The sequence below is a fragment of the Coptis chinensis genome, chromosome 8, assembly GCF_015680905.1.
Source record: "Coptis chinensis isolate HL-2020 chromosome 8, ASM1568090v1, whole genome shotgun sequence".
Taxonomy (NCBI): domain Eukaryota; kingdom Viridiplantae; phylum Streptophyta; class Magnoliopsida; order Ranunculales; family Ranunculaceae; genus Coptis; species Coptis chinensis.
This window is the reverse complement of record NC_141463.1, coordinates 94,273,083-94,287,841: the sequence shown is the minus strand read 5'-3', so window position 1 is coordinate 94,287,841 and position 14,759 is coordinate 94,273,083. Positions and strand designations below refer to the sequence as shown.

Genomic DNA, 14,759 nt, shown 5'->3' with positions numbered 1-14,759 from the left:
TTTCTAAATTTCATTTATTACTCTGCAAATGATGAAGTGTTCACAGTTTAAACTTCTAACTACATAATTTTCAAGGAGATTTGTGTATGTTCTTATGAGATGCAAAAATATCATCAGCATTTTGAAGAAATTAAAAACAAGTAAATAAAACAAAAACAAAAAAAAACTTACTGCTCCACTAGAAATCTACCTCAACATGCTTCCAATACAGAACTGCAACTTTGCAGGTCTGCGAGGACGTTTCAAATCCTGATCATCTCTTAACTACAGAACATATACAATCAAAACGCCGATACACCTCATCTAATAAATGTCCACCATTCCAATCACACATTCCCCATCAGTCAACCCTCACATACATACGAATTATATGCCTGTACTAATACATACGAATGGACCTAGTTGACTTGGAACTAGTATAATATGTTTTGCAAGGTCAACAATTTTGATTGTATTAATACATACGAATTATATTCGAGTTGTAGGCACTATTGGTAAATTTGATTATATAGCCTGCAGGTATCATTAGCTAATAAAGCGATAAGATCCTATTGATGTCAGCTTGATCTTGATTCTTGAGTACAACCTTCATTTTGGAGATCTGTAACTTCGTCGCATTCTTTCTCAGGCAACAGATGTCCTACTGGTTCGCAATTTAATGGTACTTCTCTGTCATTTGCCTTGCCAGTGCACTTTACGGTTAGCCGGAGAGATCTTTCTCAGCTTCCTCATCCTCTGCAGTTGCTTCACTAGTGGTTTTATGTTGCCGTGCAATGGCTTTCTGCTTAGCATCATTTTCAAACTGCTTTTGGTACTCCAGCTGCTCCTCAAGTTGTCTTGTCGTCTCGTCCACTTCCTCTGCCTTTTCCTTCAAGTCATCACCACCCGAAGCACCTACGTTCTCCATATCTGGATGAGCATCTGAGGTCATATGACTGCATGATGATATAGGCAACAAAATCATAATAAGAAACAGAAGCATGCAGAGGACTTGAAATAGTAGAAAACGTGCGTTTAAATATCTTATAAAAGAGACTCTTACACTTGTTCTTTAGTAATCTGGTCATGGAGAATATGCTCATTATCACCAGAGGTCTGCGAAATTACAAGAAATGTACATTAGCCTGCACTGTCGACCATTGAGAAAGGAGAAAAAGAAGAAGAAAAATTAAAACCTTTAGCTGCGTCGTGTTTTTCTCTTTCTTCTTCCCCTTATTCTTTGATTTCTCTTGTGTTTGTTTCAACAGACCCTTTCCCTTGGTGCTAGTCTCGTCAGTATCAGAAGTACAAATAGCTTTAATTGCTTCGTTTATGGCATCAAATTTATTTCCTGCATGTTTGTCTGCAAGTTCTTCTAGTTGTGCCTGGAAACAATGAAGGATGGAAAGCTAATTAAGTCTGTATAGAATGGTAAGACATGATAAAGAGCAGCGGTCTGAAAATCAGTGCAGCACCAGAATGTATGGCTTCAAAATAAGCAACAGAGATGCACGCCAATCATCAGCACCGAAAGGGGTGATCTTAAGCTCCAATTTCTCTATCTCCTCTGCAGTTCGATTGATCCATGTATCTTTCTTCATGAGCTGCAGTACAACAAAAAAGCACATAAAAATGAAATGGAATGTACCTTTTGTTGAGTTTTGTTTAACAGATTAAAATAAGGTACCAAAAAAAGGTAAAAAACCCACCTCTAACTCAATATTTTTGCTCACTCTCCTGACTGCTTCTATAATGCCAGTCTCTGCTTCATGGAGGGAGTCCTGTGTTGCTGCCTCAGTATCTTTAAAAATTTCCCAGTCACAAACACCAGCAGTGACACTATTTGGAGTTTGTTCCTCTGCGACATGTGGTGATTGTGCTTCTTTAAGAATATCCATTATGACCCTCAACACAAAATTATCTGTTTTCTGGACATCATCACTACCCGTCTCAAGTTCAACATACGCTTCTTGCCACTTCTGGAGTATTGTTTCATAACTTTGTGGGACGTGCTTGGTGCTACGCTTCCTTTGGTTGTGTTCACTAAGATAGACATCCCAAACTTCCTGCAAAGCTTCCTTGTACAACAAGAGGTCCCATTTTTCTTCACATAATGCCTTTAAGCTGGCATTTTTCCTCTCAATAGTATGATTAAGTCTGTCTCCCAGAATTATTCTTCTGCTTCTTTGATACATCAACGCTTCAAGTTGTCTCTCAGTGGACACCGACTCCTTTAAAATCCACTTCAACAAAGCATCACTATCATGTCGCCACTTATCTACTTTATCACTATCCAGAGAAAATGTTAATGAGGTTTCATCTTCGTCAGAACAGTTACTCTTCTCACCTTGTACTGAATGCTTGACGAAAAGTAAACACAATGAGTCGTCTTCAAGAAGAATCCTCATCGTTGCCTTCAGATGAAGTCCCTCGATGCTAGTTCTGAGTAATTCAGCAGTCTCTTCCAAGTCCATGGTAGTAGCAAACCGTGATATGTCAGACAGAAAATCTCTGATAGCTTCAAGCGAGGGAGTGTCTAGCAAGCAGATGCAGAGATGTGTTTGGTCCAAGCCAATTTCCAAAAGCATTGAACCAGGAAATTGCCCCTTCAGCTTATTCATAGTGTACTCAATCACCATATTAACATGTTCTGCAGTGAGAAAATCTGTAACCAGTAGCATTTCGAAAAAAACCTTAATTTGTGTAAGAAGAAGGCAACGCCCAGAATCTTCTGTTACTGGCCAACTCTGTGAGAAGAAATATCCTCTTGCCCATTGCTTGACATTGTATTCAACTAGTTCAAACCTAGAAACATCATTGTCGTCACTGCGATTCTCCATCATCTTTGACTCTTTCTCTACTGATTGTACGCCACACTCAATGGGAGAGGGCTCAAGTGTGTTTTCCTGGGAAGAACTCCCGTTACTTGATTCTTTTTCACATATGGAAGATTGCCATCGTGACTGCTTTTCAAGTATCGAAAAAACAGCAGAAGCATCTACAGGTTTCCATTTTCCATCTGAAATCATTGACCGCCAATCTTGGTCTACTGAAGATGGTAATACCTGTTTGTGTTTTGCCGGTAGTCTTCCACCCAAGTGCTTCTTCACATGCCAAAAATGCAATTCAGAATCACCACCAAATGCTGTACAATCGTGCCAACACACCCAGTAATTCCATTTCTGATGATATTTAGCATAACACAAAGAATCTGTTATAATCTTATCCGCCATCTCTAAATAACTGAAATGGGCCTTGAGATCACTAATATTCACTTTAAAAAAACTCAGTTGCTCATCAAGATTCAAGGACTTCCAATAGTCTCTTATCATTTCATCTTTCTTTTTCTTACAATCTGCAATAAGTTTATTTATATCATTTCTCACGGATTGAATTCTTTCTTCAGCAGTAACAAATTCTTTATCATATAACAAACTCTCCTCAGCTGGATCATTGGCATCAGACATCTCACGTGCTCTTACACATTCTTGAATCAGTTTGCGACGCGCATTACCATCATTTGCAACCTCCAAGAGCAAAAAACATAGAAACCAAGCAAACTCTATAGACTTGGGAGACAATGCAACAGCCTTTCTTGCACTTCGAATTGCATTATTCATGTAACTTTCTTTGAAACCAACGTCTGTAGTATTGGAAGAAGCAATTGCTTCTTGAACCTCGGCTTGCATTCTGTAAAGATAAGCATTCTCCTCATCGCCTTCTTGTTCACTCAAGTCTTTCATGATTTTCATAGCTTTGTTGTGGCTACCTTCTTTTGCAAACTTAAGTGCACTCATTATCTTTGAAGCCTTGATCTCACTGGGTGAAGCTTCAGATGTTGATGATGATGTAGTAGTATTTTTATTGCGCTGTGATCGTGACTTGTTGTTTTTCTTGTATCCCATTGTTACTTTTAGTGTAAAGATAGCTAGCTAGCTGGTTTTCTTGATGAAGAATGAATGACAATAAGAAGAAGCAAAAGAAGTATTGGTTTTCTTGGAGAGAGTGAGAGATTGTTTTACAAGGTTTTGCGACTTCAGCTGTTTTTGTGATGTTTGGGTAGTTAAAACGTTACAAGTGTTAAAAACGACTTTTCTGTTGTTATTTGGGTTGGGCGTTTTGGGGACCCGACCGAATTGACCTGGACCCGAATTTGGCGGTTAAACTTAAAACTCAGAATTGTTAGGATGTCTTAACCGTTTTTCTCCTTTTCTTTAGGTGTTTGAGGGCCCGACCCATTGACCCAGACCCGAATTTAGTCTTTACTAGATTTTGAACCCGGCCGGAATCTTTTAGGTATCTTTGGTGATGTAAAAGAAATACTTTATTATGATAGTTTTTATATTTAAAAAATTTGTGGTCTAATTCAAGCACAATATGTGTATGGCTCTTTCGCGTAAGACTCTTAAGAGTATAAGCAACTAACCCAACCAATGAGGCAGTGACCCACTACTAATTTTACTATCATCACTTGAAGTTTCCAAGTTGAAGTAGAGTTTATAAAAATAAACTTTCAAAACCATTATGCTTATTCTTGTGACTTGCATTGCTTGGAAAGATAGTCTGCAGCCAGATATGTCATCCCTCCAAACCCCAAAAACATTGCACGAATATATTGTTCCAATTGCAGTTTTTTAGTACTGCTAACTTGTTTCATATGTTTGAATTGAGACTATTGAGAATTGATAAGCACCCAAAAGTGTATTATAAAACCCCATTGAGACATATAAATTTGGTTAATTATGTGTTTAATAATCATAAAATAAATATGTTTTCATACTTTTGCAGGTATTCGCAGTAAACATGAAAATATTGGTTAAACAGGATAAAAGCACGAGGAAGCGACATATATATGAATTCTTCCAAATCCGCAGTAAGCATCAAACTTTGAAGCTCCTACCTCTTGAACCAGGGACTCGAATCGCAACAAGTGTTCTTTTCGCATAATCGGGCGATGAACTCTACGCGATAAGTGGAAGTCGTAAAATTGCCCAAAGACCGGACCGCCATCGATCGCATAGGACCCACTATGCGGCCCGCAAGATTGGATGAGTCATCAATCATGGAGCATGTCAAGACAAAAATGACAAATTATTGGTGCAAAGTTGACACCTTGCATGTAATTAATTAGATTAGGTGTTAATAGTGAAAAAAAAAAAAAAAAAAAAGCAAGGTGTCACTTTGTTTTAATGTGGTGGATAAAAATGAAGTAAATGTGGTTTGATGTTTCACGTGGGAGGAAATGAGATTTCTTTCAAATGGAGAAGAAAACAAAACAAAGGGGGACACTCCATTTACTCCCTTGACTTCTTTTCCTTACCTTGTATTATTTTAGTTCCTTAGTCATTTTTATTATTTAGTTTTTAGTTTTGTAAGAAATAGCTTGTAATAGTTTTAATGGAGGAAACTTTGGTTTTCTTCTAGTAAAATAAATCAAAAGCAAGTGAGTTTAGATAGTTAGTCTTCTTCTTCCTTTTTCTCTCTCTCTTTTGTTACTTTCTAACTTGTAATCCTTTATCCCAAGGATCATGAGCTAATTTCCATTTTTGGGGAGTTAATAAAACTCATGTGAGGGAAAATGTTTGTTGTCGGTTTGGTAAGTTGTTTAGGAAGAACAACTAGACCTACATCCTATCCCAAAATGATAGTTAGTGTAGTGTCTAGTTAGGGATCAAAGTGATGAGCTTAGAGATAAGTCATTGCTTTGGTTCCACTTCTTAGCAGCATATGAGCTTAGAGATGAGCCATACATGTTAGGGATCAAGTTTTCTTCTATTAGGACTTGTCTATGAGTTCTAGGAAGAATAAAATGAACTTATTAAAATCAACAACAAAAGTTATCTTCACATGAGGAGGATTAACTCTCCACCTTTTCTTTTAGTAAATTGTATTGTGTCTTAGTTGCATGATTTTGAAACTTAATGTTTTTTAATGTTTGTGTAGTAAAGAAACCTAGTATTAGTATTAAACTTATTCACTAGTTCCCTAAGAGTAAAAACCAAGTTGTAGTTTGTCCTAGACTTTAGGTTGGTTCGAATCCTTACTTCAACTTTACGAACACGAAGATCGTGAGTAAGGAAACTTTGAATTCGCATTTTTCGCCAAATTAGAGAGTCAATAACTAACGTGGTAAAAAGAGCTATATCAAAATGGCGCCGCTGCTATTCTAAAGGCATAGGACTTGTGCTACAGATTGGAAGTTGCATCAAGGGGGAACCCCCACTCTCTTCCTTTCTTCCTTTTCGTTTCTTTCTTACGTTTTTGGTTTATTTTCGTATTTTGTCTCGCAAAAGACCTGACCACTCACGGATTTTTTGCTGTACTTCCAGGTACCAAAAATTAGGACTGGGAAAGTACACTGCAGGCGATTATAAGGGTTCTGTGAAAAGTTAAACTCATTGTGGCATAATTGACATGCGTGCGCGTGACTGGACTCGCGTCCGCAAGTGTAACTCGCGTCCGCGGGTCACTTTGCTCATTTGCTGCTCATCTAATAGCCCCAACATCCACTGCTAAATCCTGATCCATATCCAGGCCTAACTCTCTGGACCTGTACCTGAAAATTCGAATATCTTTTGGGATTAATCACGTCGACGGATTGAAACGTCTGTTTCATTTCTTTGGCGGACTAGCGGGAAGCTACAGGTTCCAAATTTTTAGTGTTGTTTTTATTTTTAGTTTTTTTGCATGAATGTCATGTACGTAGTTATTATGTACTAGTTTATGGATTATTATTTACGTCTTAGGCTAGAAATATGCATGAATTATGTTAATACGCCTGTAAATATTTATATGTGATTAAGTGGGTATGAATTGCATATTAATGTATATGTACATACCAATGGTACTGTTTTGCATGGTTATCTATACTTATATGTATAAGTGTCTATTATTGCATGTTTAGTATTTCTCTAAGTATAAGTACACGTACGGTATTATTGTCTAATAAGTCGATTTTGTCAAGAAAGAGGAGAACATTCCAACAAGGGTTAAAATCTGAGTTGGGTAAGTTGTTTCTAAACCCTACGGGGTGAAGCTGCTCTCTATATGACACTCGCAATCTCAATGAGTATTGTCGAAATCGAATTATTATGCGATACAAGAGTCATATTTTAGTTTATGTATAATACATTGCATGTTTAGTTTTTTCGTATTTATCTACACGTATGTATACTATATTCGCATGCTAATGTATTTAGATACGTATGAGTGATTCAAATTTGCCTGTTACTGTTGATATACGTCTACGTAATATCGATTTACAAATTAGCGTACATATACGTATTACTGATGTCTATTTGCCTGGCCTGTATGCGTATGGAAGTATTTATCGACGATACATCCTTGCCTATTCGCATTGCTATACGTATGAGTAGAGTATCTTCACATGCTACTGCATCTAGTATTGTATGAGTAGATAGTATTTGCATGTTTGTATTTCCACCATTGCATAAATCTTTAAAAATATATATATATAAAAATAAATAAATTAAAATAAAATTAAAATTAATTAAGCCCTTGCATAAATTTTAATTCCATAAATCTTAATCATATTCCAACAGTGTCTAGGAAACTTGAAAGATTGAGGTTACTTAATTAGAACCGTGCTTGCACGGCAAACCTCCCTCATATCTTTTTTGTGACCTGGCTGTTGGTTTATGCACACGTATTCCTAACTTAACTGCTACGTTAGCAGCGGCTTAGGCCTACGTTGTTCAACTCCAATGCTTTAAGATATTAATAATATTCAAGTAATAATAAGTTTCTTCTATCAATTAGATCTAATTTTATGCTTGCATGAGATTACAGTCTGGTTCCACTAAAGAATTTGAACATACCTATCGTCGAAGGAAATACGATAAGCAATTGCGTAAGTTCTCACCTAAAAATTGTTCTTCTTCTATTAATTACCTTCATCAAGATCCTTCATCGCCATTAACTTCTGTTGTTATGGCCGACGATCCTCCACCAGCTGAGAAGCCCCTGTCGGACTTCTATACTGCATTACAGGAAGGACCTTCTTCCTGCATCAAACTTGAGGACATTGTCGGTGATTTTCGAATTCCACCAAACGTTTTTAGTTTGTTACCTATATACCATGGTTTGGATCACGAAAAACCTTACAATCATCTTCGCAAGCTTCCACAAGTGGCCACAACATCTCACCACCCAGCCGTCTCTAAGGAACAACTCTTGCTTCGGCTGTTTCCATTCACTTTAGCGGAGAAAGCGTCAATTTGGCTAGCAGGACAACAGCCACAATCCATAGACACATGGAATAAACTAGTTCAAGCTTTCATGCTTCAATTTTACACTCAGAATAAAACAAACTGTCCTTGTTCGCTCATTCTTTAAAATGCTTCAAAAAATTCAATTCTTTCGTCAAAATCCTCATGAATCCTTTTACCTAGGTCATCAAGGACAATGTTACAAAGGCCACATCTATTTGGAGTCGCTTCAATCGATCTTCCGTTAGAATATCCTCACCACCACCTTGTTAAGATTATCAAATTTTAACGTCTATCCAACAATCACTTCAACAATTAGCGCCAAGAAAAAAGAAAAGAGTCGAAAGGCGTGTTTCAAACCGCGCAAAGCGGAGTTCAAACCCTAAACCGGCAAGAAACGGCCTTTGAACTCACCAATGCACTGGTACAAGCACCCCCAACCAAGGTGAGGTGCATACAATCACTACTCTACGATCTGGAAAAACTGTAGACAATCAAATACGTATGCCAGATAATCAACCAAAGGAATCCGAAGGTTCCAATGAATCTATTTCTAATAATGAACCTACGGAGGATTCCCCAGATCCAACAAAGTCAACAACTCCGAATGTAGGAAACAAGCCACCCCTTTGCCAAATTCAGCCCTAAGGCACCGTTTCCTGCACGCTTGGCAAAGAATAAACCTGATGAGAATTTTGCTGAAATTCGAGAGACTTTTCAAAATTTGACAATCAACTTACCTTTTCTCGATGCCTTAAAGCTATTACCAAAACATGCAAAATTTCTGAAGGATATGTGCACCACAAAAAGGAGAACTAATGTTCCTCAACAAGCGTTCCTCACCGAACAGTTTCCATCCATCACCGAACACAATGGTATAGTCAAATACAAGGACCCTGGTAGACCAACGGTTTCATGCACCTTAGGTGACAAATATACGGCTACTATGCTACTAGACCTAGGAGCTAGTGTGAACTTACTTTCATATTACTTATTTAAGCAACTAGGTCTTCATGAGCTCAAAACTACTACCATGACTCTACAGTTAGCCGATCGTTCCATAAAGTATCCAAAAGGAATTGTGGAAAATGTCCTTGTAAAACTCCAAGACTTCTTCTATCATGTAGACTTTGTTATTTTGGATCCAGAAGTTGCATGTGATTCCATTCCTATCATCTTAGGACGTCCGTTCCTAGCAACTGCTAATGCTCTTATTAACTGTAGGGATGGTTCTATGACCATGTCCTTCGGAAATCTTTCGGTCGAGGTGAATGTGTTCAAGTTGATGAAACAACTTCCAGAGCCTGACATTGATGGTGAGGTCAACAGGGTTGACAGTATTACGCAAGAGTATTTAACAAACTATTTTCCAGAAGATGAAGTGTACCAATTTCTTTCCTTTAGCGAATCCGAGTTTGAGGATGATGATTATACACAAGAAGAAAATGAGTTATTAGAGTCAATACCATTATTTGACCCTACGACTGTGATGTCCAGTAACTTAGATGAACATCAATCTGTTTACTGCATGGATGATGACTTTCATCAAGAATCTTTAATACCCACTCCGCACACCCCTGATTTAAAACCTCTTCCTTCGAATTAAAATCGTCTGGCTTGATCCAGATGGTCGTCACCCAGTTATCATTTCTTCACAATTGACTGACGATCAGGAAGCTCGTTTAATTAATGTCATTCAACAACATCGTTCTGCTATTGGATGGTCCCTAGATGACATTAAAGGCATTGAATCTACTGTGTGCACCCATCTCATACACCTTGAAGAAAATGCAAAGACGTCGCGTGAACCGCAACGTCGACTAAACCCTACCATGAAAGATGTGGTACGAGAGGAAGTTTTAAAATTACTCGATGCGTGTATTATTTACCCTATTTCTGATAGTGTTTGGGTGAGTCATGTACACATGGTTCCCAAGAAATCTGGCATTACAGTTGTGCGAAATGATAAAGATGAATGCATTTCCGCTCGTATCCCAGTGAAATTGCGAATATGCATTGACTATCGCAAACTTAATGCCGTCACTCGTAAGGATCACTTTCCACTTCCATTCATCGATCAGATGCTCGAACGCTTAGCCGATCATGCATATTACTATTTTCTTGATGGTTATTCAAGTTATTTTCAGATAGTCATAGACCTTGCTGATCAAGAAAAGATCACGTTCACCTGTCCATTTGGTACATTTGCATATAGACGAATGCCTTTCGGCCTTTGCAATGCACCTGGTACTTTCCAACGCTGCATGCTTCACATTTTCAGTGATATGGTTGAACGTTTTATGGAAGTATTCATGGACGACTTCTCAATATATGGAGATTCTTTCCATAGCTGTCTATCAAAATCTTGAAAAGGTCTTTACACGTTGTGAAGAGAAAAACCTTGTTCTCAATGGGGAAAAATGTCATTTCATGGTTACAAAAGGAATAGTTTTAGGACATATCGTTTCAAATTGACGGAATCGAAGTCGACAAAGCTAAGATAGAAAAAATTGCTTCACTTCCTATACCAAAATCAGTTCGAGACATTCGCAAGATTCTTAGGACACGAGGTTTCTATAGGAGATTTATTCAAGATTTCTCAAAGGTTGCTTTCGACCTTTAACCAATCTCCCGCTTAAAGATGCCGTTTTTACTTCGGTTTCAATTGCAAACAAGCCTTTGAGATTTTAAAAACCGCATTAACTACCGCTCCCATAATTCAACCACCTGATTGGTCTAAACCTTTTGAATTAATGTGTGACGCGAGCGACTATGCTATTGGAGCTGTACTAGGGCAACGCCGAGAAGATAAGCCAATTGTCATTTACTATGTGAGTAAAACCCTTAATGAAGCTCAACGTAACTATACCACAACTGAGAAAGAATTTCTCGCTGTTGTATATGCTTTGGATAAGTTTCGTCCTTACCTAGTGGGTTCTCCAACTATTGTCTACACTAACCATGCGGCACTTCGTTATCTATTAGCGAAAAAAGATGCAAAACAAAGGTTGATCCGATGGATTCTCCTTTTGCAAGAGTTTACTCTAGAAATTAGAGATAAAAAAGGTTGCGAAAATGTGGTTGCAGACCATTTATCATGACTTGTCAGTGATGTTGATACTGATACCGAACCTATCTATGATTCCTTTCCAGATGAACACTTGTACTCTATTTTTTCGTCCCCTTGGTACGCTGACATAGTAAATTACTTAGTTACCGAAGAATTCCCTTCATCTTGGTCTCATAATGACCGGAAAAAGTTCTTATATATCCACTGTGAAATTTTATTTCTGGGATGATCCCTACCTCTTCAAGTATTATTCCGACCAACTAATCCGCCGTTGCATTCCCGACTGGGAACACAATGATGTGTTATCCTTCTGCCATGAACAATCTTGTGGTGGTCATTTTAGTGGTAATAAAACTGCGGCCAAGGTCCTACAATGTGGATTCTATTGGCCAACACTGTTTAGAGATGCACATGAGCATTGCAAAGCATGCAATCGCTGCCAGCAGCTAGGACGTATTACTCAACGCAATATGATGCCCTTAAATCCCATTTTAATTGTGGAAATCTTTGATGTATGGGGCATCGACTTCATGGGTCCATTTCCAAATTCACATGGCTTCCTATACATACTAGTAGCAGTTGACTATGTGTCAAAATGGATTGAGGCATTGGCATGTCGTGCTGCTAATGATCATAAAAGCGGTCGTTTTGTTAAGTAAAAGAAAATATTTTCTCTCGATTTGGTGTTCCAAAAGCTATAATTAGTGATGGGGGAAAACATTTCTGCAATAAAATTTTTGAATCATTAGTAAAGAAATATGGAGTCATGCACAAAGTGGCAACTCCGTATCATCCTCAAACCAGTGGTCAAGTAGAAGTCTAATAGAGAGATCAAATCCATTTTGGAAAAAACTGTCAATCCATCTAGAAAAGACTGGTCTCTACGATTATCTGATGCCTTGTGGGCATACAGAACAGCTTTTAAGACACCTATAGGGATGTCTCCTTATCGCCTCGTTTTTGGAAAACCTTGTCATATGCCGGTTGAACTTGAGCACCATGCTCTATGGGCTATCAAAAGCCTCAATTATAATACTAACGCGGCAGGCGCGAAGAGAAAATTGTAGTTAAATGAGTTGAGGAAATTCGGAGTGATGCCTATGATCTCTCGAAATCCTATAAAGCCAACATGAAAAGAGTGCATGACAAGCACATATTGAGAAAAGATTTCAAAGTGGGTCAAAAAGTTTTGATGTACAACTCAAGATTACACATTTTTCCAGGAAAATTAAAAACTCGATGGTCTGGTCCTTTCACTGTCTCTGCTGTCACCCCTTATGGGGCTATCACTTTGAAAAACGTAAATGATGATAGCGAATTTCAAGTAAATGGCCAACGCCTTAAACATTATCATGAGTTGCACTCTCCAGATGTCGAAGAGACTCTTCTCAATGATCCAGTCTACAAAGACTAATAGATTCGCTGGTGTACTTCTTTCCATGTGACTTAAACAAGAAAAGTACGCCATTAGGGTAGCCGGACCCTCTTCTATTTTCTTTTCTAAAAATCCCTAGAGTGTGTGGTTGCAAGCGCCGAAACCTTAGTCCACAAAAACTCTACTTCAGAACTGAGTATAAATGTCTTCTGATAATCAAGCAAACGTGCCTCCTGGAAAACAATGGATACCAAAAATTTCAAATCCTTCCTTCTCCTCCCTTTTCTATTCTCTTCCTCGCGAACTCCAACTCATCATTTGGTGTAAATCTCACCCATCTCGAATTGGTAATGATCATAGTACTTTTGCTCGAAAGCGACGTGCTAGAAGGATGGGGTGGTGTATGAATTGTCAACAACGCTTCTGTCCAGGTCTTGATCTATTATCCGAGATGAGCCGGTATAAGGTATATTATTATCTGACACCGCAGCAGCAGGATAAACTTCGTCGTTGCCCCGTTATTCCCATAGGTTGGGATTCGTCTTGAGGATCTGACGTTAAAAGACTCACATTCGTCTTGGGGATCTGACGTAAAAAGACTCAACATGTATATACTCGTTTGTTTTTTTATTTTTTATTTTTCTCTTAGCACCCAGCATGGTGCCCAAAGAGAGTCGTGATATGAAATATCGGACATTTCCTAGTTCGTGCGGGCAATGGATTCCACCCAGGCCAACCCCGATCGGTTTTCTATGTGACTGATTTCGGGGCGGTTTGAGGCTATACCATATGTACTAAGGGTAATATTATTATTAGACCATTGCACATTGGTCAGGGATGGTACCGTCCTGAACCCTAGGCCCCCAAAACATAAAGGTTAAGCCCGATCGGATTTGGATTGGGTTAAGCTTGAGCCGACATGAAAGTTGCCTGATTTAAGCTGTTGTGATGTGTTATTTTATTTGGACCGCCGATGTTGTTGACACATTCCTCTCGACTTGTACATTTGTATATAAAAATTGTAAATAAATAAAAAAAATAAAATAAAATAAAATAAAATAAAATAAAATAATAATAAAAATAAAATAAAAAGGTTTGAATGTGATTTTGTCATATTCCAGTGGATGGCATTTTTAATGCCGATCGTTTTGATATATCATTGTTTCAATTTGGAGTTAAAACGAATCGAAATTCCACGTTTGAAATTTCGGAACATTTCGGGACATAAGGGGAATTTCTGGAATTCAATTGGGCTTGGGCCAAAAATTGGACCTGACCCAAAATCACGGACCCGTTTACAAAAACCTACACGCGGGGCACCCACGCGTCTAACCCTCACATTTCTTCCCCCTCAAAATCCGGATCTTGGTCTCCCTCACACTCACCTCGCGCACGCGACTAGACAGACCTGAATTCAACCCACGCACGCAGGCTAAACTCCACCAATTCGAACCCCCTTCCTCCAACACCATCTCCTCCATTACTCCTAGCAATTTCCACCCTCAGAAATTCATCTATACCTCGCTATGGCAGCACGAAGGAGAATCACAGTCGAGAGAAATTTTGAAAATCTCTACAATTCCGGGATGTTTCATCCATTTTTCGATGAGGAAATTGCTAGTAGAGAGTGGGAATATCTCTTGCATCAAATTCCAGCTGATTATTCTGAAGATTTGGTGTTGAAATTTTACGACAATGGAGGTTTCCGAGGTGATGAATTTTGGATTACGGTGGATGGGTTGGAACGTGAACTCACGCTGGAGTTAATATCGAATACAGCACAAATTCCGATAAACTCTGATAGTCCGACCCTGTTGTTGTCAGAGTATCCGACTACGAGGGACTTAATGTTTGACACGCTTCTTGAGGGAGAGTACAATAATGGCTCGAACTGCGTGTACCAGCACTCGCTCAGACAAAACCAACTAGCCGTCACTCAATGGCTGGCGTACAACGTCATTGGAACTTCAAAGACGTCTGATGTGAACAAGACATTCTTGCACCTGCTGTGGATCCTCCAGGAGAAGAAGAACACTTTTTGTATGGTCCATTTCCTGGGCCATGTTCTTACGACTGCGTCAAATAGGTCAGCTCCTCTTGCTGTACT

At 38.6% G+C, this 14,759-nt stretch overlaps 1 protein-coding gene across 1 annotated transcript; it reads right to left on the bottom strand.

Moving 5' to 3' along the window:
* Positions 1-515: 515 nt before the first annotated feature.
* LOC147484594 (uncharacterized) lies at positions 516-3,884 on the bottom strand. The gene is made up of 5 exons (XM_086579771.1): positions 1,689-3,884; positions 1,455-1,583; positions 1,176-1,364; positions 1,043-1,095; positions 516-935 (listed from the first exon to the last, which is right to left on the bottom strand). The coding sequence occupies exons 1-5, from the start codon at positions 3,882-3,884 to the stop codon at positions 701-703; spliced, it is 2,802 nt and encodes a 933-aa protein (XP_086435897.1). The 3' UTR covers positions 516-700.
* Between the last annotated feature and the right edge of the window lie 10,875 nt (positions 3,885-14,759).

Excerpts from the sequence above, each read along its gene's own strand:
- LOC147484594 (XM_086579771.1), bottom strand. The coding sequence starts at position 3,884 with ATGGGATACAAGAAAAACAACAAGTCACGATCACAGCGCAATAAAAAT. Across the intron at positions 1,584-1,688 it reads GCAAAAATATTGAGTTAGAG|CTCATGAAGAAAGATACATG; the intron begins GTGGGTTTTTTA and ends GTTGTACTGCAG. Across the intron at positions 1,365-1,454 it reads TTTTGAAGCCATACATTCTG|GCACAACTAGAAGAACTTGC; the intron begins GTGCTGCACTGA and ends CATTGTTTCCAG.